Source organism: Sebastes fasciatus, chromosome 12 (genome assembly GCF_043250625.1).
Source record: "Sebastes fasciatus isolate fSebFas1 chromosome 12, fSebFas1.pri, whole genome shotgun sequence".
Classification (NCBI taxonomy): Eukaryota; Metazoa; Chordata; class Actinopteri; order Perciformes; family Sebastidae; genus Sebastes; species Sebastes fasciatus.
In genome coordinates, this window is record NC_133806.1 from 29,900,376 (window position 1) to 29,924,294 (window position 23,919).

General features: G+C 43.8%; 1 protein-coding gene across 1 annotated transcript in view; it reads left to right on the plus strand.

The window, feature by feature from the left end:
* The window catches only part of LOC141779855 (furin-like protease kpc-1), a 211,859-nt gene that overhangs the window by 2,696 nt on the left and 185,244 nt on the right, over positions 1-23,919 (plus strand). The window contains exons 2-3 of the mRNA XM_074654880.1: positions 1,460-1,538; positions 4,495-4,670. Of these exons, the coding sequence (XP_074510981.1) occupies positions 1,460-1,538; positions 4,495-4,670 (255 nt within the window). The remainder of the gene's footprint in view (positions 1-1,459; positions 1,539-4,494; positions 4,671-23,919) is intronic.

A 23,919-nucleotide genomic window follows, 5' to 3' on the forward strand; every position in this document is an offset into this window, starting at 1 on the left:
AAACCTCCCGTTATTCTGACTTGGGAGCATTCACTGCTGACTTTGTAGTTGCACCAATAAAAAGCCTAAAATAGCTACTTTTGCTGTGTTAACATATTTGGAGGGGCTTTGTTAACAAGCGAAACCAGGTACAAGCAAACAATGTATACCTCTTTTTAAATCAGTCAAATCGATTTTATTAGTGTTGATATTGGATTTGATTTAGATGTAACTGCCAGCGATGGCGGCTTTGCAGCGATTTTGCAACTTGTTTGTCGACTCTTCTGTAGTTGTTTTCACCGAATGAGAGATGTCGTTGCTCCTGTCAGATAATTCGCAATTATCTGAACAATAAAGTGTGAATGCAGCATTAGTACCTCGCTCAAGGACACTTCAGTATATACAGTATATCCCAGTATGGTGTGTAAACCTGACTGTGGCAAACAGAAACAAGTTGGCTGGAGTTGACAAAAATCATAAGATGCACTGTGTAATGTTGCTGTATACAGGACAGATGACACTGATCATCCCCACCACTCTGAATAATAGAGTTAATACCTTCAATCTGGACAATGCAGAACAACTTTTGTAAACAAATATATAATATAAAGGATTCTTTGTTTTATGTGCAATCAATATAATGAACAAACAGCACGAATATATCCCTATGCCCGGAGATTTCAGATATCAACTTTTGTACATACAGTATATTGCTACTGATTTGTGATGCGTGTTGTGGTAATTATATTTACTGACAATAAACACAGTAAAAACAATAAAAATACATTTATTTTTTTACCGTGTTTATTGTCTTGATTGGTGAGCGAGACATATTTTCTGCTCCGGTGAGACGGTAAAGTTCTGTGCTCTTCCATCGGGGAATGCTTGTTAACATGAAGACTTGGACTCCAGTGAAAGTATCTCTACTGCTTGGCCCCCATGCCCTTGTGAGCAGTAATACAATTATATTTTACTGTTGTCAGACACTTAGAATAGTTTGGCTTCACAGTTTGCACGGCCGAGTTTGGTTGGGGTAATAATCTGGACATTGTAAAATAATGTTATCCTATGACCGGTAGTTTGACCTCTGTAAATCCTGTTCGATACTATTCCACCATTAACTCCCCCCTCTTTAAGGACTGTAGTCAGAGGCATGTAATGACTTTGCATAATGAGTTACATTCTCTTTTTTCATTGGGTCTGCTTTTCTAAAAGATCTCTGCATTGTACAGGGGAGAGTGCTAGTCCCTTTTATCTCCAGAAAAAAAACCTTGTGGCTACAGTTTGATCAATTAAACTCCTGAAAGGGCCCCCCTCCTTTCATTCATCTGCCTGAGAGGAATATAAAGTTATCAGTCTTCCCAAGCGATATGAGGACGGAAATAAGTAGTTTGTCTATAAAAATGTCCAGGTACTTTATCAGCGTCCCAGAAGGCCCCGAGGCCCTGACACTGTTCAATGTGGCTCTCCTGTACTCCAGTCTCATGTGCTCTCCCTCTCTCCCTCCCTCCCTCTCTCCCTGTCTACTCCATCTCTGCCCGAGGCCCGCTCCTCGCTGGGTGGGTGGGGCGTACGCTGCCGGCCCTGCACCTCCACTGGGATTGACTGGGGCCCGAGCCCCAAGTGAGGTTATCGATTTCAATCAGTGGCTGGGGAGATTGGAGCTGAATGTTGCTGTAGACTTTAAACGGTGGTCAGCTGCACTGTTTGTTGTTTGGGGGGGGAAATGCTGCAGGAGGAGGCACTCCTCTTTTGAAGGGAAGTCAGATAAACATACAAACAGAATTATATATAGAGTGAGAGATCTTAATCTTCTAGTTTGGAGTTCCACTGTATGTTTTAGTTTGTGTTTTTGAGAGTAAAATTGACCCAAAAAGTAAAACGATTTCACACAATAGACTTTAGGGCTGTCCTCGACCAAAGAAATTCTTAGTCGACTAACTCTACGATTTTATTGACAAATCGACTAGTTGATTTTATTGACAAATCTGTGAAACTGAGTTTCTCCACAAAGAATCACACAAAAGCACCACTTTAAATCTTGTGTTTACCAGAGATGTGCTCATTAGATTCATAAGTCATTCAGCATTAAAAAAAAAGCATAAAAACGTCTCATTAACTAAATTAATCTTAATCGACTATAGGGCTGTCCTGAATACCATTTTTTGGGCTTCGAAGCTTCGTTGAAAAATATTCGAAGTTATTCGAAGCTTCGTGGCGCGGCGCAGCGCAGCAGTCTGCCATGTTCTTCTGTCTGTCTGTCTCCATCTTCCCTGTTTCAGTGCCGCTGCTGCACTACTGTACACACACGCACCTCTACACATAACAAACAGCGATATCCGTCTGAGAATGTTGAATATGAATAATGAGTAATGTTGTGGAATCATTCCTTATTTCATGGGGTATTTGGTGATTTATACATTATTATTACATACTTATATATATACACAGTATATATATAAAAAACTAAAAAACAAAGCATTTGAATACTGGTTTGGAGGTCGATTACCTTGGCAATGGTCGAAGCTTTGAAGCATTTGGGTCAGCCCTAGTCGACTAAGACCAAAACGGCTGATTAGTCGACTTATAGACCTTACACTAAACAAAGCGCGCAGCAACTCTAACAAAACTCTCATGATTTTATTCCGACATTGGAAATGTGTGCGTAACAGTGAAATCGCTTGAAATGCTATTTGGTGTAAGGTTGGCATAAGAGGGGGCCGCTCTAGTAGACTTTATATTAACAATGATGTAGTGCTGCAACTAATGATTATTTTTATTATCAGTTAATGTGTTGATCATTTTCTCAAATAATTAATTATTGTTTGGTTTGTAAAATGTCCAAAGATAGTAAAAATAATGTCCATCACAATTTCCAAAAATTCAAATTGCTTGTTTTGTCTGACCAACAGTCCTAAACGCTGAAATATTTAGTTTAATATCATTGAAGACTAACACGGAGACAGCAGATGTTCACATTTGAGAAGCTGTATTTTGAGCACCTTTGCTTAAAACGTGACTTAAGCGATTAAAAGATAATTAGTAATAGTTGCCGGTGAATTAATCGACTAATAGTCGCAGCTCTTATTAGGTGCAGCTTTTAATGTTTAGGAGCTGTACATGTAGAAAACAACTGACTGAATACAAGTTACATAATTGCTTTCCAAATCAAACTCAGTATAAACTAATGTGTGTATATAAAGACATTGACCAACTTCATGGATCAACAGTAAATGTTAGTTGCATAATCTGGGGGAAGGAGTGGGAGAGTGTAAGCAATTAATGCTCTTCAATAATGCGTTCTTTCAACAGTTCATTGGGTGTTTTTCTTGTTGAGTAGCTGCTCAGAAGAGTGAGGTGACAACTTTTTGTTCCATCATCGTTCGCAGGAAAGCGCAGGCACAAAGAAAAGACTGATAAAGTTCCTGTTTTGCTTAAAGAGGGAAGTTAGTTCACACAATGAGAGCGCCGCTGCCTTCTCTGCTCTCAGAAGCATTTGCATCAAGGCCAGGAGATTAAACGTGTGGGTTGGGAACTGGAGAGAGTGTGTTGTCTCGCTTGGGGCCCCCGGTGCCAGAGTTCTAGCTTTCATCGCACTGGGTGAAAGATTTCTCCTGGACGTTTCACTCTCTCTGTGGCTACAGGTGGGTGGTTTGCAGGCTGTAGGTGGCAGCCACTGTGGATTTCATGCAAAAGTACAGAGGAGGTGGCTGTGGGCAAATTGTTTCACAATTGCCAATGTTCAATACTCTGCGCTGAGATGCTGAATCCCACACTCTGTAAACTCATTTGTGTAGTTAGATGGTATTTGGAGTGTTATGGTAATATTTAAAACCGTAGGTGTTTGTGTTTTTTTTCTAATATAGATATTTATAATGTTTTTAGACTTCATTATAAAGAACCAATGGAGAGAGAGTATATCCAGTGGAATACTGTTGTATATTAGTTGATGAAAGGAAAATTATGTCTGATGTGTAGAGATGAAAAATGAATTAACAACGATTTGGATTATAGTAATTATTTGTCTTTTTTCAAGCAAAAATGCCAAACAGCTGTTGGTTCCTGGCAGCTTCTCAAATGTGAGAATATGATGCTTTTCCTTGTCATATATGATAGTACGTTGAATATCTTTCGGTTTTGGACTGTTGGTCGGACAAAACTAGCTATTTGAAAACATCACATCGGGCGTTTTTCACTATTTTCAGACTTTTTTTAGACAAGATAAAAACAATGATTAATCATATGTATTCAGCAGATGAATCGAAAATGAAATCCTCGTTATTTGCAGCCTTACTGACTTGCTTTTCTTCGCTGTTTGATGCTTATTTGCATCAGTGTGGAAGGCTTTCATTCAGGTGTAAAACTGGTTTTATTCCTAGGAACACACTCTGACATCATTATGCAATGCAGGAATGTGGGTTAAGGTCACAGTGTCCTAAAACATCATTATTGAATTATTATTTTTTTTAACTTATTTGAAAACCAGATATTTTCTCCTGTATCATCTTCTTAAAGGCTCCATGTTCAGTGCAGTCCTGCTGGTGCTCAGCTGCCTGCTGCAGAGGAAACTAGTGACCACAGAGGGGCATCGTGGGACCAACCGCCATGTCTTCTATGCAGTGGAATTGGACGGAGGCATCGGAGCCGCCAAAGCTCTGGCCGAGCAGCACGGACTGGAGTTCATACAGCAGGTCAGTGCATGGTTAAAACCCCTGTTGTTGCCTCCACATATGAGTCTGGATTTTACATTTTCTAAATCCGGTTACTGAGTTTTTTTTTTTTTTTTAAGAGCTGCCAAAGTGCTGACTTCTGTTTCCTATTTGAGGGATATCTGACTTTCATCAAATTACAACAGCGTTTCTGAATATTTCATATCTGATCAAAGACACATAGAGTAGGCCGTGACACACACACACACACACACATAAAAAGACACATACATGCACCCAGAAAGGCACACATGTGCACATACACACACACACACTTCTATCTAGCCAACCTTAGTTTACGCCTGTGAGGAACTCCTATATGTGGAATAAGCTTTGGAGATGATTGGATCTTTACCTATTTGGCTGAGTTTTAATCTGTCATGCTGAAATCTTTCCATTTGTCAGAAGACTACATGTGATTTATCCACATCAATACTTTAAAGGTTACTTTGGTTGTTTGAGTCTGAAAGTGTGTCAGCTGCTCCCTCAAAAAAACGTTCTCCACTGCAATAAAAAATAAGGACTCGGAGCGCGTCTTGGATAGGTGGAATACAGTAGTGTTTTTTTTTGTAAGAGCGAGTTCAAAGAGCCTGTTCAAGGGCATAACACATTTTGAAATGAACTTCTTCTGATTCTCTTTTATGAAAGATTCACAGTCAGAAAGATTTAAAAGGTAAGAGCCCTTATGAATTGACATCCGTTCCTGCTGTGCTCTGTTACATTCAGGATTTTAAAAAGGGATTCTTTTATTTGACTTCTTCTTTTCAAGGAATCGACACAGATTTTTTAGGATAAAATATACTATTTGGTTAAAAACATTGTGTAAACAATCCATCATGAAAATTTCAGATGGGAAAAGCTTAAATATAGTGAGGATGATCCATAAAATGCATTAGATAGCTTATGGACAGTTCCATTTTAAAGTAGAAGGGCACTCGAAGACTTCAGTCAAGGCCATGCCCTCTCTCGCAATATTAACCAAAGAGAAAAATATTTTGTGTATCCGCCTCGTGATTCGGGCCCATGCTCTGCATCCTTCCACCAAGTTTCATGAAAATCGGGCCAGTAGTTTTTCCGTAATCCTGCAGACAAACAAACAAACAAACAAACAAACCAACAAACAAATTAGAAGGGCATTCTTGAGAGCGCAGACCTCTGCCAAGGCCATGCCCCATCTCGCAATGTTAAGTGACAAAAATGTTGTGTATCGGGGTTCAGATCTGCTCCAAAATTTAATGGATTCTTCCTTGGCACATGCTACACCCTTCCACCAAGTTTTATGAAAATAGGACCAGTAGTTTGTCAGTAATCCTGCTGACAAACCGACCAAACGAACCGAAAACATAACCTCCTCGGCAGAGGTAATAAGTAAAGCAAACTAGTGGATATCTTGAATTTTTAGATATTATGTTTTTCATTTTCATAGCTCTGTTTATAATTGGTTATAGATAGAGCCCTACAGGTGAGAAATCTGAGAAAATCCCACATTACATCACAACTACAGTCTCAGAGAGTTCCCATAAAAGGTTTTAGTTGCACTTCATTTGTTTACTTTGTTCTTTGGTGACAGATGTGCTTTCCTCCGTTGATTTTGCTCACGGCTGACAATCAAAAAACTGTGATTTGAAGTTATTGATGAGTGATACTGGAGGTGTGTATGTCTTGGTGTGTTTTGACATTATTGATAAGAGTTAGAGGGAGTGTCCGCTGGCCTGGTGTGAGGCTATGTGCGGCGCTGGCCCTGGGGAACGGGGACGCAAGCTCATTTTCAACCTTGGCCCCGCTGCCTCTGCTGCTGCCTCTGCTGCTGCCGCTGCTGCTGCCGCTGCTGCTGCCGCTGCTGCTGCTGCCTGGATCATGAATAAAACATCTCTTTGACCTTTATCAGGAGTGTATTGGACAGTCCACCCCCGTCTCTGTCTTCCTCTCTGCCTGTCTCCCTCTCATTGTCCCTCATGTATGCACACAAACACCTCTGCCTCTTCCTGCATTGTTTTCTGCTCTTTTATACACCACCGATAGCCCCTCCGATGCAGTGACCACTCGTAGTGACCCAAAACAAAAGCATTTACATGTATTTCTGCATATTACACATGGTGCTATATGCAACACATATTTGCAATAACTGTAGTTTTATATTCTGGTTTTACATTTGTGAAATGGTGCAACAATCCTGTAGCTTTGTAGAAATCAGTGAATGGATGCTGTGGTGGGATTCTGCAGTGATCCATTGTCAAGGATATATAGTGTGTTTGTGTGTTAATAAGGTGTCCAACCCAGCACCACCGTATCCTGAGGAGAGCCTCAAACAACCCCCAATCCCACGATCCCCCCAGGTCCAATCTGCTGACTGGTTTTTCTTTTACCTGTCTGTCGCCAGAGGCTGATGCTAAATGTCACTGACACCAAATCGCCTTTGTTAAGTCGAACCTATTGTAAATATAGTAATATCAAGAAGAAGCCGGCGCTTCACAATTTGCCGTGATATGTATATATATATTTTTAAAAACATTGAAGTGGAATGAGAAGTCTGACAAGCCCCTACGCCAGCTTGGGAGGATTGTGATGTCTGCTGGCATTCCAGCGGTAATGCCGCATGAGTAGAATGGGAATCAAATGTCTCCATGCTGGCACTCAACATATTGTTGGTCTCTTTGATTTAGTGTACAGCATCCAGGAAAATGTCATCTCGTCTCTCCTTTGTGCAGACTTGACATATCCATTTTGCAACTCTAAAATACAGAGGAAAAACAAAGCAAAATACCCCACGATGATGTCTTTATGCCACACGGACAGATTTACTGTGATGCATTGCAGTTGCTTTTTTTTTGCAGGTGCTTCTTCGGTAGCAGACGCACTGAAGCCTTCCCTGTCAGTCCTTTATGATTTTTAAATGTGTCAAAGAGATGGAGTTTATCCATCCACATTTATCTTTCACTTGTCTTACAACTCGCTCATTTAGAAATGTTTAAAGACGGCTGATAGTTTGTCAACATTCCTGTTTAAATTGGAGGATAAATCGGCTCATTCCCGATGATGCGGAGAAATTGAAATAGAGAAACAAACACAACAAGCGCCATGCGCCCGGGAAGCTTGTAATTATTACGGCCGTGTGACAGTACTGACGCGGATTCAAAGATTACTGTCAGACAATGGCGAGTCTCATCTCCAACCAAGGATGTGGTGGTTTTAATGCAATCATTACGAGCCAGAGAGAGAAAGAGATGCTCTGACTAGGCAGGTAATGGCAGCCATTACAGGTGCAGGGTTTCGCATACAATGACAAAGAAAAAAAAGAGAACCTGATCGCGATCTAAAATAGATGATTTTTCTGTTTCACTTTATGCCTGCACAGAACAGAACAGAACAGAACAGCACAGCGACTTGATATTACACGCTGATTAAAAAAAAAAAAAAGTCTCAGCTCGTAGGCTTACTTACAATACAGCCGACCCAGTTTTAAGTTACATCACATGATACTGCATTGTTTACAGGTATTATTTCTTGCTTACTTAAGACTTTGCAAATCCGATTAGAGGCAGATTAGGTCTATGCGTTGCATTGTTTTTATTTTAGCTGAGATCACTGCTTTGAGAATTAAGTGCCTCTGTGTGTGTGTGTGTGCACAGGGTTTTGGTCTTGAACTCTGACACCAGGAAGTCCCTTGTCTCCAACCAATGGTGAAAGGCCTCCCAGATTCCCCTTCTCTCCAGTGAGGTGGAATACTGCTGGCAGATTACCATATCATTACCATATCATTAGCATAGCATTACGGCGGCACAGCTTGGCTCGCTGTCTGCGGACATGCTATCAGCTCATCGAGAGATTCAATCCCCAATCCGCTCCACGCTCGCCTCCCCTCCCCTCCCCTCCCCTCCCCTCCGCACCCCCTCCCGTCTCCTCCCTCTGTACTCGTGAGGTGTGTTTTCCATCTGAGCAAAGCAGATGTAATTGAGGTAGAGCACTGGATTTACCGGCTAAATGAAATCACACAAACGCCTCACGATCAGCTGTCGTACACATTCACAGAGCTTCTCCTCTGAAAGCTTGTAGCGCTGCACCCAATTCTGAATTTCTAATATCCTCTCAGAAATAGCCTCAGTCAGATGCTAAGCTATGTCAAGCCTTACTCTGGCTGGATTACTCCGGGCTGTTATGTTACGGCCATGTGTGTGTGTGTGTGTGTGTGTGTGTGTGTGTGTTTGCGTGCATGTCTGGCAAAAAGCGGGAAAAAAAAAAGGCCAACGTGCCACCATCTTCTCCCTCGCCCCTTCCTCTCCCTTTTCTGTACCGCAGGGCACCCAGGGGCGCGAAGAGGGACACCAATCCTCTAATGGTTGGAAGAGAGGGCCCATTCCATTAGTCAGGGGGCCGAGAGTTCACCGCTGCTCCTCGGCGCGAGGAGGGCGGAGAGAGCGAAATGGAGGCAGGTGTTGGCCGGGGGCAACACAGAGGGCAACACTGCACCAGCTGCATGCTGGGAAATGCAGCACTTTTTTTTTTTCCCTCTCCCCCCCACCCATCTCCACTCCATCTCTCCCTATTTCTATTTCCTCATGCAAGTACAGATGCACACACCTTGCACATATATAGCATGCACCCCCCCCCCCCCCCCCCCCTCCCCCCCCCCCCCCCCCCCTCCCCCCCACACACACACACACACATGCACGCGCACACTCACACTCTGACGTCCTCTCACCCGCTTTTGTCCCCAATTTTAATTCATTCCAGTAAGCTTTTTCTCCATTTTCCTTATCTCTTTCTCTCTCCATCACACACTCATTCACTCACGGCTATCTCCATCTCTTTCATTTTCGCTCTCTCTCTCTCTCTCTCTCTTTGCGTACCACCCCCCGCACCCTCCTCTCCCCTCACTCCATCCTCGCTCATGCCTCTCTCTCATTTGTAAATGGAGAGAGGACTTGACTGAGGAATATGTGGAGAAGATGTGGTTTCCCTCCCAGGTGGGAAACTCTGGCGGGAGATGAAGGTAGAGAATAAGTAGAAGATGAAGAAGAAGAAGAAGAAGAAGAAGAAGAAGAAGAAGGGGGTGAGGAGGAGGAGAAAGAGAGCAGAAATTGTGCTACCTCTCTTTCCCTTCCTCTCTCTCCCCGGGCTGAGATGATGTATGGCTGCAAAGGCCACATGTTGGCCGTGTGATGGATTAAAGCACTTTGTAGGAAAATTACTGAGCGCGCCTCAGCACACCCGAGTCTAGCCCTTAATAAAACTCTCTTCAATATTGAAATGGAGAGAGAGATAGGGAAAGAGAGAGAGAGAGAGATAAAGGAGATAAAGGAAGATGGTGGACGATTGCAGCGAGCGGTGGTAGAAGCAGATAAACACGCTCATACACAATACTCTTATAGGTGATATGCAATATTGTAAAATATTGTAAAATTGCACATTGTATAGCTTTACTGTTGGATTTTACTACAAGTTGTTGTTTGGAGTGGGTTTATAAAAAGAGTTTAGAGAGAAATAAGTGAAAGTAAACCAGATTTTATGAAGTTGTTGGTTATTATAAGCTTTGCGGATGAACTTTTTATGACATGTTTGTCAGTTACTGCTGCCGTCTTCTGCTTCAGTTTCAGTGATTTCCATTTTTTACTCAAAGTACGACGCTGAGAAAGTTTTGAAGAAAACACAGAATCCAGTCCAAACCTGTGACAGTGGACTTCAGCTTTAATTTTCAAAAAGCAGATCACTGTAGATGTTTTTCATCCGGAAGGAGAGTTATTTTTCATGGTTCAATTAATTGTGAGTTTGTGAGGGAGTGGATTTTTATTTTTGGTAGCTCAACTTTTAACTGAGTGGGACTCATGAAGGACAGAAATAAGTGTAGCAGGCCTGTAGCAACTTGGACTTGGAATGTATTAACTTACGTGGGTGTAGAGGGCAGTGAGTCTGTTTATATAACTAGTGCAGTGCCCTGTTCGGGCGGGCCGAATGCTCGGCCTGTCGTTTTGCTGCTTGCAGTTTCCTCGAGAACCGCTCGTAAACAACTTCACACTGGACACTGCGCTTCCCTGGGTCCTGAGCAATACACCTACCATGACGTATTGCGTCACACACTCAAGTCACGGCTCCTCAGAAACACCGGTGAAATACACTCTGATTCACGGGAAAAGACGCACCCAAGTCCGGCTGCTCATGGTCATAAACGCTGATGAAAAAACACTCAGTGGATGTATTAATTTCCAAATGGGCATATTAGTCACTTGCTTTGACATAACCACCGCGGTTATAATGTAGAGCATGGATGTAATGAGTGGAGGTATTTTGCCGGCAGTTATGTCATTATTTAGTATGACAAAAACGTACACAATTTGAGTTGCAATGGCAGAGTTATTCCTGTAGACTATCTGCTCATGCTCGTTGACTCCAGGGAAGTGAAGAAGAGTTCAGTATATACAGCATCCAGGTGTTAGTATATCCAACATCCAGCTGCGACAAATGGTACAGGTTAAAACCTGTAGGATCAACCTACTGCTCATGTTTCTTGCCCCGTTGAGCTTCTTTTTAGGGATGTTGCCACATTCCCAAATATTAGCAATTAACTTAGTGAGTACTTTGTTTTTTTTTACCGATAGAAATGATGACCACAACTACATAAATAAGATCCAAGTTGTAATAAATTGTAATTCGTATGTATGATTTACACCAAATAACTCAACACCCAATCCTAAACTACTGTGTCTTCAACAACCCATCAGTCCCTATATTTGTCACTTTACGATGGACTGTAGAACCCTTTACGCCTCCTCCCATCTCCTGCATTTCCTGCCAATACTGTAACCAACAAGGCTTAACTGCTCACCCCATTTAGCCCCCTAGCATCCCCCTCTATCACCCAGCCCTCCTCCTATCTCTCCTTTCTGCTTCTCCATATTTGGGGCTGTGGAGGCCACAGCCCCTGTAGGGCTGTTAGTATACACACCAGCTGCTGTTTTCTCCATAGGGTGGGCCGCCTCACGTGGCTCTCACACACTGCTTCAATGACTCTTGATGTCTGTGTTTGTTTTTGTTTATCCTTCATGTTTTTTTCCCATCCATGCCTCCCTCCATCTCTGTTGCTCTCTCCTCTTTCTGTCTGGCTGTTGGAGGCCGTCAGCAGCAGCGGGGCATGTATCCTGTGGATGCTTCAGCACTGAGATGACTCAAAGTCCAGCTCTGCTGAACTGCCATCAGATGCTGTAGTATTAATCAGGCTTCTTGTGGTATTTGCTTTTTGAAGGCTACTACAGAGATACACTGTTTATATGTTTTGGACTGAGCTTGATGGAAGCTCACAGTTTGTGCCAACATGTGGTGTTTTTAGTTACAGTTGCCTATAAATTAATTTATATTTGGGATATTGGTAAACAGACTACTTGTTAACAATGACCGGCTCAGCGCTGTTGTAGTGTTAGTCCTTGTGTTTCTCCGAGTTTACACATTGCCCATAATCGATAGTTACGTATGTAACTACGATTCTATGAGTTCTGGATGACTGCCAGAGGCAGTGTTTAACACTGGATGTTATCCATCTCGCGCACGCGCAGGTCGAGTATTTAATATCAACAAAGTCACATGTGACCTGGGATGACGTAGTTTATATAAGCCCACGTCATCATCAGATATGTCCCTCCAGAATCTTCTCGCCAAGATTCCGAGTGACAGCCAACTCTGGCAGTCATCCAGAACTCATAGAACCGTAGTTACATACGTAACTATCGTTCTATTTCGTTCTTCCTGACTGCCAGAGGCAGTGTTTAACACTGGATGACTACTACCAACGTAGTCACGAGGAAAACCCACCTCACCGGGAACGGCCTGTGGATTCCTGAAAGACCACCGATGCTATTGCATGGGGAGCAGCAACATTGACCCTGTAAAAACGGGCAAAGGTGCATGGAGTAGCCCAGCTGGCCGCAGCGCAGATATCACTTAGGGGGATCCCCCGTAGCGCTGCCCAGGAAGTGGAGACACTCCTGGTGGAGTGGCCTCTGATATTAAGAGGTAAAGGCAGTCCTTTTGACCTGTATGCTTCCTCAATGGCCTGAACAATCCACCTGGAAAGCCTCTGCTTGGACAGGGTGTGCCCTTTCCTATGGCCCCCATAGCAGACAAACAGACTATCCGAGCGGCGAAAGCTCGCAGTCACCTGTATATAATGCCTTAAGGCCCTCACTGGGCAGAGCGGTTCCGCTGACTTAGCATCTTCCCCCTGTAGGCATGAAGGGTCATAAGCTGCCAGCTCAATGACCTGATTAGAGTGGGTCGGAGCCAACCTCTTCGGGAAAAATGATGGGTTAGGCCAAAGTGCTACCCCTGTGCCATCTGAGTTCCAGCGAATACACGTTTCACTCACTGACAAGGCGTGAAGTTCACTCACATGTTTTGCTGATGCCATCGCCAAAAGGAAAGCCACCTTTACTGAAGACCACTCCAGCCCCGACTGCTCCAGAGGCTCGAAGGGGGGGAGACAAAGGGCTTCTAGCACCAGATGCAGTTCCCACGAGGGAACCTTGACAGCCTGCGGGGGGTTCCGCCGCTGGGCTCCTTTAAGAAATCGGGTCACCAGAGTGTGAGACCCCACGGTCTGGTTATCCACTCTGACATGCCCGGCTGAAATAGCAGCTACATAAACCTTCAAGGTAGAAGGAGAGAGTTTCTTCTCCAGCAAAGACTGCAAAAAACTCAGTATTATTGGCACAGAGGCACTCTGAGGTACCTCCTCATGCCCTTTACACCACTCTGAGAATATTTTCCACCTGTTGGCATACAGTGCCCTGGTGGAGGGTGCTCTTGAGTCAGAAATGGTTTGAATTACCGCCCGGTCACATACCCTTAGGAGTGGGTCCGGCTCCTCAGGGGCCATACCCAAAGCTGTAGGCGATCCGGGTTCGGATGCCAGATGCGGCCCCCCAGTTGTGAGAGCAAGTCTTGCCTCTTGGGCAGGCACCATGGAACTCCGTCCAGAAGCCTGTGCATCCCCGGAAACCAGGGTCTCCCCGGCCAGTTTGGGGCGACCAACAGGAGTCTGTTGTTGCCGTGCTGTATTCTGTGTAGCGTTACTGCTATCAGTGGGAATGGTGGGAAGGCATAGAGGAGGCAATCTGGCCATGGGTGTGCCAGGGCATCCTGTCCCAACGGGCTTGCTGTCTCCGTCAGGGAGAACCAAAGAGGGCAGTGCGTTGAGGCTTCTGAGGCAAACAGGTCCACCTCTGCTGCGCCATATTTGCGCCATATCTCCTCTACCACCTCTGGGTGGAGCCTCCACTCGCCCGCAGGGGGTTTCTGGCGGGAGAGAAAGTCTGCCACCACATTCTGTGGCCCTGGCAGATACATGGCCCTGAGGCTGGAAAAACAAGGGAAAGCCCATACCAGAAGTCTCCGTGCCACCTGTAGCAACCGGGGTGATCTGGTGCCCCCTTGCCGGTTCACATGGTAGACAGCTGACTTGTTGTCGGACCGTACAATAACATGCCTGCCTCTCAAATGTGGTAGGAATTTGCGAAGTGCCAAATATATAGCACGGAGCTCGAGCACATTTATGTGCTCCGCCGCTTCCTGTGCTGTCCAGAGCCCCCTTATCGCTCTGTGCTGCCATACTGCCCCCCAGCCGGAGGGCGAAGCATCGGTCACCACCACCTCGCGACGTGAGGGAATCGAACCCAATGAGATGCCCCTGGCCAGATATGCCCCGGCTCTCCATGGCCGCAAAGCAAGGAGGCATCGGCAGGACACCCTGACTCTCTTGGATCTGTGGGACTTTGGATCTAATTGGAGACCATTGATCCAAATTTGGAATGGCCGTAAGTACAGGAGGCCCAGTGGCACTACTGATGTTACTGACGTCAACATACCTAACAGCCTGAGAAACAGGCTGTACCTGTTCTTCCGGAACCGGAGGAGGAGCTGGAGTATGGTGTTTACTCGTCTTGGTGTTGGGAAGGCCAGCATATGGCGGGAGTCCAGAGTTAAACCAATGAACACTACCCTTTGGCTGGGTATGAGACAACTCTTGGCATGGTTGACGGTAAGGCCCAACCTCGTCATGTGATGCAGAAGGGACGCAGTGTCCCGTTCTGCCTGTTCCCTGGTCAGAGCACAAATTAGCCAATCGTCCAGGTATGGGAGGATAAGCATCCCCCTGGCTTGCATCGGGGCGAGTGCCGCCCTCATGCACCTTGTGAAGACCCGTGGGGCAAGGGAAAGACCAAATGGGAGCACCTTGAATTGGAAGGCCTTGCCTTCGAATGCGAAGCGCAGGTACTGCCTGTGAGGTAGTGCTATTGGGACGTGAAAGTATGCGTCCTTTAACTCGATGGATGTGAACCAACTGTGCCGCGTCACGTTTTGGAGCACATCTGCTGTACTCAGCATGTGGAAGGGCAACACCTTCAGAAATGTGTTCAGCCCTCGTAAGTCCAGTATAGGGCGAAACCCACCCTCTCTCTTTGGAATCAGAAAATAAACTGAGTAAAACCCACCTTGCTGTGTCTCTAGCCCCAGCTCTTCGATGGCACCCTTCCCCAGGAGGGTGGCTACTTCTTGTCTGAGTGCCTGGGACTTTGTGGGATCTCTGACCGTGGACAGTCTGATCCCACTGAAAACTGGGGGTCGGCGTCGGAATTGGAGATTGTACCCTTGGGAAAGCGTAGCCACCACCCAAGGGTCTGAAGTGCTGCTTTCCCAGCAGCTGAGTTGCTGCTGGGAGAAGCGTCCGACTGCCGGCCCCGGGGCATCAGGATCTTCCCCTCTGGCCCTTTGGGTACCTGGGGGGGCGATACCCTGACCCCCGACCCCTTCTCGCTTGAGGCACCGGCCGTGCCGGAGCCTGCGAGGTCCTCGGGTACGTATCAGGACGAGCTGGAAGCCGAGGGCGGCTGGTACCACCACCCTGTGGGGGCCGATGTCGCCATAAAGGCGTAGGTTCCCGGAAGCTAGCAAACTGCTGCCGAGTCTGGTTCGCCTGGATTCCACGCTCCAAGGCCTGCTGTGCTGCTGGGCCAAACAGCTCCCCCGGAACCACGGGGAGAGTGCGGAGGGCCCTCCGGCCCGGCTCCGAAAGCGGAGATTGGGCCAGCCATACCTGCCGGCGAGTCAGCGTAAGGGTCGACAGTAGTCTGCCAAGCTCCCTTGTGATAAGACCGAACGCCTGCAGGGATGCATCACTGAGGCTCTGGACGGAAGCATCCACGCCAGCAGTTTGCAGGGACTGGGACAAGGATAGTATCAGGTGGGAAAGAGTGTTTCCAAGACGGCCCATGCGTGCCGCTGTTTCATAAGCCTTGACTAGAAAGTCGTCTGTGATGCGACACTGGGGCCTGGGACAGCGAGCATCAGGCCTCAAGACCTCATTGGGAGACACAATAAGGGCGGCAATAGATGGCTCCACTGCTGGCATCTCACCCAGTCCGTAAGTGTCAGCGTTCTGCATTGAAGCTAAGGCCCTGCCGTCAGTGGTGTGGTGGGAAAGCGATTTCGGGTCTGGCCAGCATTTGTGGAGCTCCTCAATGTATGGCTGGGAGGGTGGAACAGAGAAACCCGCCAGGGGCGGGGCCCACCTAAAAAATGCACTGGATGAGGTGCCCGCAGTCGGGGCCTCATCCACGCCTAAGCGTGCCAGAGCCATACGGACCACTGGCTTAACTGTCGCTGGAGCAGACTCTGAGCCTGCCCTGGACCCACTTCCTGATTGCCGGGAACAGGTGTCAGAAGCGTGGGAGGAGGCTACTAGCTCTCCCTGTCCAGGCCGGTCCTCACAGAACTGGCTACAGGAAGCCCTCGTAGCCAGGGCATCCTCATCCCATCCCGGTGGGGTAGGCTGGGTTGCGTTCACCCTGCCTGGCTGAAGGTTAAGGAGCAGCGCTTTAATCTCAGCAAACTCTGATGTTAGCGTGTCGACCTTAGTTGCCAAACAGTCCACTTTCCGTGCCTTTTTTTTTTTTTGTAGGTGGGGCCCCCTCAGGTGGGGCGCGTCTCCGCCCACTCCGTGAAGGTACACCTGATAGGGGCAACTGGCACTCGAGCTGCTCTTCTAGCTCAGCTAATCGAGCTATCTTCAGCTCCCGTGGCATAAAACTACAATTCATGCACTGACTGTCGGACAGCCCCTCCCTCAGGTGTACAACACCGAGGCATGTGGGGCATTCATGATGGCCATCAGTAGCTAGCAGTGGAGCCATGCAGGCACGGCAAACATGCTCACCTAACATGGTGCTGCTGATATTTATAATAATTCGTAGTATGAATTTTATACTCTTATATTTAATTAAATAATCTTACTTATATAATGTGTTTTCTTTGTTATGCCACTCATTGGTTACACTGGAGTGAAAGCACTCTCTAGTAACAGAGAGAAAAAATTACATCAAGTTGCTTAACAGGAAACTGTCTCAGTAACTAGACACTAGCTTTGAACTAGGACTGTTATTATACAAAAGACAGGGAAGATAATAACTTCCCCTTTAACAGCAGCCACAAAATAAGTTAACCCACAAGCGAAATCACTTACTGGGGAGCGGTCGCTCTATCTATCAACAAAGGAGATGTCTGCTTTAACGAGCGAAATCACTCGCTGCTGAGCAACACACACTGTAAAAGGAAATGAATTAGCCGACAACAGCCCAACGGGCTCGTTGTCCGACGGAGGCTCGCCGATACTGTAGCGCAAACACTTAGCTCGGCGGCCATAAACAATAAAGGAGACCGAAAACAGACTCCTATCAACAAACGTAACTTAAACTCTAACGACGGGAGGATATACTCACCTTGTGATCCTAGCTCACCTGTCGTTAGCCTCGCTGAATTGAACCGGCGAAAACACCGGTGTTACAGCGTCTAAAGTGTTAGAGTGTAGCCGTGATTAACTAATCGCAGCCCTTGGAGGACGAAACCATAGCTCCAACCATGCGGTTGCAGGGCTTCCAGCGAAAAGTCAACGGCTTATCTCTTTTACTCAACCTGCATTCGCGGATTACCTGCCGCGAGAAGATTTAAGGGACATATCTGATGATGACGTGGGCTTATATAAACTACGTCATCCCAGGTCACATGTGACTTTGTTGATATTAAATACTCGACCTGCGCGTGCGCGAGATGGATAACATCCAGTGTTAAACACTGCCTCTGGCAGTCAGGAAGAACGAAATAGAACCCTGCTGCTTCAATGAATAGTAAGATCTATAAAAATAGAACATATATAATAAAATAGAATAACAATTAAGTTAGGCCTATAGACTACCATAAATAAATAAATAAATTAATCAATTAATGAGTTAATTGATTAATTCATAATGGATATTATAATATGTTGTATTGGCTACAAAGGGATGTAATGAGTGAAGGTGGAAGGTGGCAGAAAAATAGGTGGTGAGAAAGTGAGATAATGTATGTTTATGTGATGGGTTTGCATATATGTACAAAATAGAATAAAATAATAAAATAAAATAAAAACAACCAAGAAGATAAATACATAATAATAATAATAATAATAATAATAATTATATTAATAATGATAACAATTATAATAGCATTAATACAAATAATAATTGTAATAATTCCGTTCAATTTTGGAAAAGGACATAAAAATTCCATTAATTTTATTTATTTGTGTATTTATTTGACCATTTGGAGGAAGCGAATCAACCATTAAACACAACACAGATATGTTATTATCACCTTATAAAGTTGTTATAGTGAACATAGCAGACAGTGAGCAGAGTAAGCATTTATCTGTAGTGGCGTATTTGTCCATCGGACAAATGTTAGTCCAATATTCACTCTCCTTTTAGCCCTTTTTTGGTCTCCACCATCTCTGGAGATACATTTTCTGTCTCTGTTAAATGCTCCACTATGTTCACCAGCTAGTCGCTAACCTGGTCTGTCTGGCATTCAGTGTAGGGCAGGTAGCTTTCTCTTCGATATTGTAAAGTGAAGTTCAGTAAAAAGTTCAGAAGAAAATCACATTGTAATCAGTTTTGACTCTGCTAACTTGTGATGGGCATTTGTCATTCATTCTGGCATCATAAGTAAACGATTCATTGTTTACTTAAAATAAAAGATGAACCTTTTGTGTCTAAATACATCAGTGCCTTGCCTTAGTAAAGATGATTTAAAAAGGTAAAAGGAGCTTTTAACAATTCTCATGGATCATCACAACGCTTCACATCAAGTCCCGTTTTGTATCTCTTTTAGCAAATAAAAAAAGAATTTAACACAAAGTAAAAGGACACAAACGCATAAGAAATAAACAAAATTGAAAAAAAAAAACAGACATTAAGGAACAAAAGACAAGGAGTAGATCACAATACCTGCGGCTCTTGTTGAGCTTGTGTGATTCACGGTGCCTTAAATCTGCTTTTTTCTTCAAGTGAGTTGTTTTGAATTGTGATGGGTCTCTCAATCATACGCTATGATAATCTGATTCAACACTTGAAGAGGAAGCAAAGGGATTTCTTATCCGTCCATAGGAATCAATAACAAACGGGTGAAGAAAAATGTGGCGTAACCAAACTAAATCTAGAGAGATCACTGCAGCATTGACTACACATAACAAAAATACTACCTTGGGAAGTATTAGTGTACTATGAAATCATTTGGCAACCATTTTTATCAAAAGGCTTCTGTGATGAGCTTTTACAGTTAAATGAACATCAGACACTTTGCCTCAATAATTATTCAATCCAGTTTCATGACATTTTTTTTTTTCTTCCAAATTGTTGAAATCTTTTCATTGTGCTTCAATGGCAAACAAAAAATTGGGCAATTTCCAGAGTTTAATTAGAGCTTTTAGTGTCCTTAGTTCGTCAAGTGTCGCAGCTGGAGGAGAAACCAGCAGAGCACCTCAAGGTTCAGTGTTTTTTATAGGGACTTTAGCGACGGTAGATTTAGTATTTCTGTATTTCCTGTCTCGATTTATAATACTGTATCTTTTGGTGATTACTGTTCGTGTTTGAAGAGCATGTTGTGTTCTGTTAACCTTTAGCTCTGCTCAACAACCGGGTACCCAGTAAAGCGTACAGTACGCCTCAATGATTTTTTTATTTTACTGTAGTGTTGCTGCTCTTGTTCCTGAGGCTGCACATTAGGTAGATGCTTAAACAAAATAAAAGCCCACTACGGGATAATTAAAATTCCGTTCTCTAATTGATTGATCTATTATTCTTCTTTGTCTTCGCTCTTGACTTCCAACTCGCATAATTGCAAGTGATTTTTGATCGGGGTCCAATATCCTTTAGTCCAATATTTACTCCTTATGGGAGTTTTTTTTATCAGTTGTTCCTCCCAGTAATAGTAGCCAGATCTGCAGCTGATCCAAGTCGTAGTTGATTTATTTTTTGTTTCTTTATCATACTATACTGTGTGCAGCATATTAAATGAGACTATACCTCCCAGTTGTGTGAAGGAACTTTGGAAAAGTCCACGCAGACTTTTCCTTTGGCTTATTTTAATTAATACACAGGGAGTTCTTGCACGTAAAGTACCTTATCTGAAGTTAGAGCATGTCATGGTTATCATTCTGTGAATACAGTTAATAGTTTAATTAGTGGTTAGCAGGGTTGCCTTTACAGCGACAATGTCCTGTGTTTGAATACACTGGCTGCTATGTATGTTCTCCTCATGTCTGTAGCTTTCCACCTACAATCCTAAGCAAGCAGGTCAGGTTATTTAGAGACTCTAATCACACATAAACGCAACTAGTACATTATGTTAATGCAATTAGTACATTGTTTGCCTGCAATATTTTTTGGATTACAAATACAGAAGAGCGACGAGGTGAGAATTACAGTTTTATACACCTACTTTTACACTTCATCTTGCACATGAACCCGAATAAACCTCTGCAAACGTGCTTGATGTGAATAGATTCAAAAGCGAACCATGTTAGTCCTCTTTCCGTTCAGTTACACAGGAATCCTAAAAAGCTTAAACTTTCAATCTGCATAGGACATGGAAAAAGCTCTGCAAATCATATTATTTTCAGACCCTAATGAAGACTATAGAGTCGATACGCTTTGGTCAGTTAGATTGCCAATATGCTCAAAGAATAAACTTATATTATCATTTCACCTGAAGATAAAGTGTCTGGTTTTTTTTCCGTCGTTGTCTGCTCTACTTAATATTAAGCAAGACTTCCTGGATTCTGTTTTTTGTACTTTCACCTGACCCACTAAAGAGCAGCTCTCGGATCAGCCATCAGAGCCACGCAGCGCTTCCTCCTTCTATTGTGAACTACAAATTCTATATAGATTTCTTCTTGTGCTAGTGTCTAGAATTGCATTGTGGGACGTTTTCAGCACTCTTTTCTTTCTGCTATTGTTTTTTCTTTTGTTCCGTTCATCAGTGCTCCTGTGGTCTGTGGGTGAACGGAGAGATTCATTAAGCTTTAAGCTACCATTCTTTATGTGACAGATTTTTGATGATCCAGTCTTTTATTTAATCCCTAAAAGTTTTCTCCATTTTAACTTGCTATTTCCTTAACATACACTAAATATCTATTTGCAACAGTGTTCTTTATCGAGATAAGAGCCAACTAATACAAGTAAGACGAGTTGTTAATGATGGTGCCGTATATTAAAACTTGTGAAATGACACTTAAACATGACAATCTTTGATTGAATTTACACTTCAGATGGCACTAAATTGATATTCATGCATCATTAACATCTGTCAGTACCCAGGGTTTTTGATTTCCAGCAGCAACATAGTCGAGCCCACATATTATCCCTTTGAAATCTTTGCAGCACTCTCCTTACAGCAGCAGTACTGTTATGCTAATCCCCTCTTCATCAGTGCCTCGGACTAAGGTCATTCGTTGGAGAGATTCAGTTAAGCAATCAAGACCTCGAGAAGAGCATTTTCAATAGTCCTGTCTGTCAGCTTATACCTCTGTCTGGAGTTTGAAGGTCTAGTTGAATTGAGGTGTTGTCCTCAGTCCGAGGAGAGGGCGACAGGTCAGGGTGCTGTGTCTCTACATCTACGGTGTTAGTGTCACACATTCAATCTCCACATCTTGCTTTAGAAAAAACTCAGAAGGACTTTCCAGTAGTTACTGTTTCCACGACCTTAGGTCATTGCGTTTCACCCAACGATAAATGGGTAACATGTGGGTGTTTAGTCTGAGGCGCCATTTATCAGATTTTAATGAATTTCGGAACAAAGTTCTGCAAACACAAACGGATTAGTCTTTGCTGTGAAAAAGACCCATGTGGATCTTTATAAAGCTCTTTCCATTTTTACTTGTATAACCATAACCTGTCACATATCTATCTAGATCTGCAACACCCATTTACCTCCACACAGATTGTCTGCCATGTTGAATTTTCAATACTTTTCATTCAATCGAATGATTCAAACATATTTTGATGTCCCTCCTCCAAAAAGTGTTTTATTTTATTTTTTATACTCCATACAATTTCTTAAAAACATGTCTTATTTGACATAATCTGCCATTATTCGTGAATGCATCACAAACCATATCTGGGTGACGCATGCACATAACTCCAGCTGATCTTACTCTTACAGTTGGCACCATGACGGCATGATACATTTAAATGTCTATAATTTAGTGGTCACAAGTCTGTTAAAGGATGAATTATGCAAAGTTTCACGTCAGTCAATCCCCTAATAATCTCAGACAGGATTTAAATGTTCTAAAACACACACAAAACACTTCACAGTATAGCATGGCTTTCAATCAGTGGGCAACCTCCCCCCAGGTCTGAGAAGTGAAGCCAACGCAGAAGTGCCTTAAACTTGAGTTTATGGTCTCAATCGCTAGTTTGTCTTCTTCAATACAGCATGATGTTCATTTAGTAAATTATGGTCCCATTTTAGAGTCAAATAGACCATAAAGCAGGGGATGCTTCAGGGCGTGGCTCCCTTGTGTTTGTCCGTTGTCCAGTCTGGGAGTTTTACTTGTTTTTCGTCTTAGAACTTTAACCCATTCACTGTGTGTTTTCAGTTCATGAAAGTTAATTATAACCTTTAGGTATAGCCAAAATATTTCTTATTCAACGGTCGGTTGTGCTTAGCTCCACCCTCTGTGTCACTTTTGGTTTCAAAAAACCAAGATGACGACAGCCAAAACCAAGATGGCGACAGCCGAAACCAAGATGGCGACGGACAAAATGCCAAACTCAAGGCTTCAAAACGGCAGTCCACAAACCAATGGGTGACGTCACGGTGACTACAACCACTGCTTATACGGTCTGTGGTTTTCGATCAATAACCAATATTTGTAGTAGACTACGGTAGTAGCCTGTAGGATCAAGTATCTACACCGTTAATGGATCCACTACGTTAAATATTCACTTCTGACTGCAGCCGGCTAGGACATCCCAATTCACGTCAAGCTTACTTAGTTCATCGTGCAATGACTCAAGCATACAGTAGTATCTATCTGTGTGCGTGTGTGTATGTGTGTGTTTGAAAACTCTCATGATTAGTGTTCTCAGTGACTGGCTGGCTGATGGGGTTGATTTGTCCGACAGTGCTGTGTGTCAGGCAGGCTCAGCGTCCACACTGGAGAACATGAGTGAAGGAGCGGATAATTGATAGTGACAAGGCGCTCCCAGCCTTAATTGCTGCTGGTGAATTAGATTACCTTTTCAAAGTGCCTTCATTAGCAGAGGGAGAGCCATACCAATGGTCCCCTGATTGGCCTCATATTGTTTTGCTGTGAACCTGCTCTGGCAGGGCACACAGATGTGCGCGTATGTTTGTGTGTGTGTGTGTGTGTGTGTGTTTGTGTTTGTTTTGGATTGAAATTGCTCACTAATTTCCATGTACAGCTGTAGTTTGACTGTGTGTACATGAGTGTACGTTATGCACATCCAGTGTCAATAATGTCAAGTTGTCAAAGTGACACACTGAACAGGAAGTGTTGCTCTATTTTTTGATGGGCCGCTGACTGCTTTGACAATTTTAAAGGGTAGGTTTACTCACACATATGAGAAAAAACAGCCGTAGTAGTGTCATTTTGTTTGATTCAACAGCAATGTGTCTTTCATAAAAAATTCTGGAAGTTAGCTGAATGCCCACATAAGACAGATTACAAATAAGAGTGATGTTTTGACGATTTATACACAGTAACGTAATGTTGTATACAGCTACTGTTTATTCTGTCATGTGAGTGTAAAATAGTAATTGATACACATTAAAATGCTCCCTCTCAAGTCCCTTTCCCACCTGCACCTTAAAGGTCCCATATTGTAAAAAGTGAGATTTTCATGTCTTT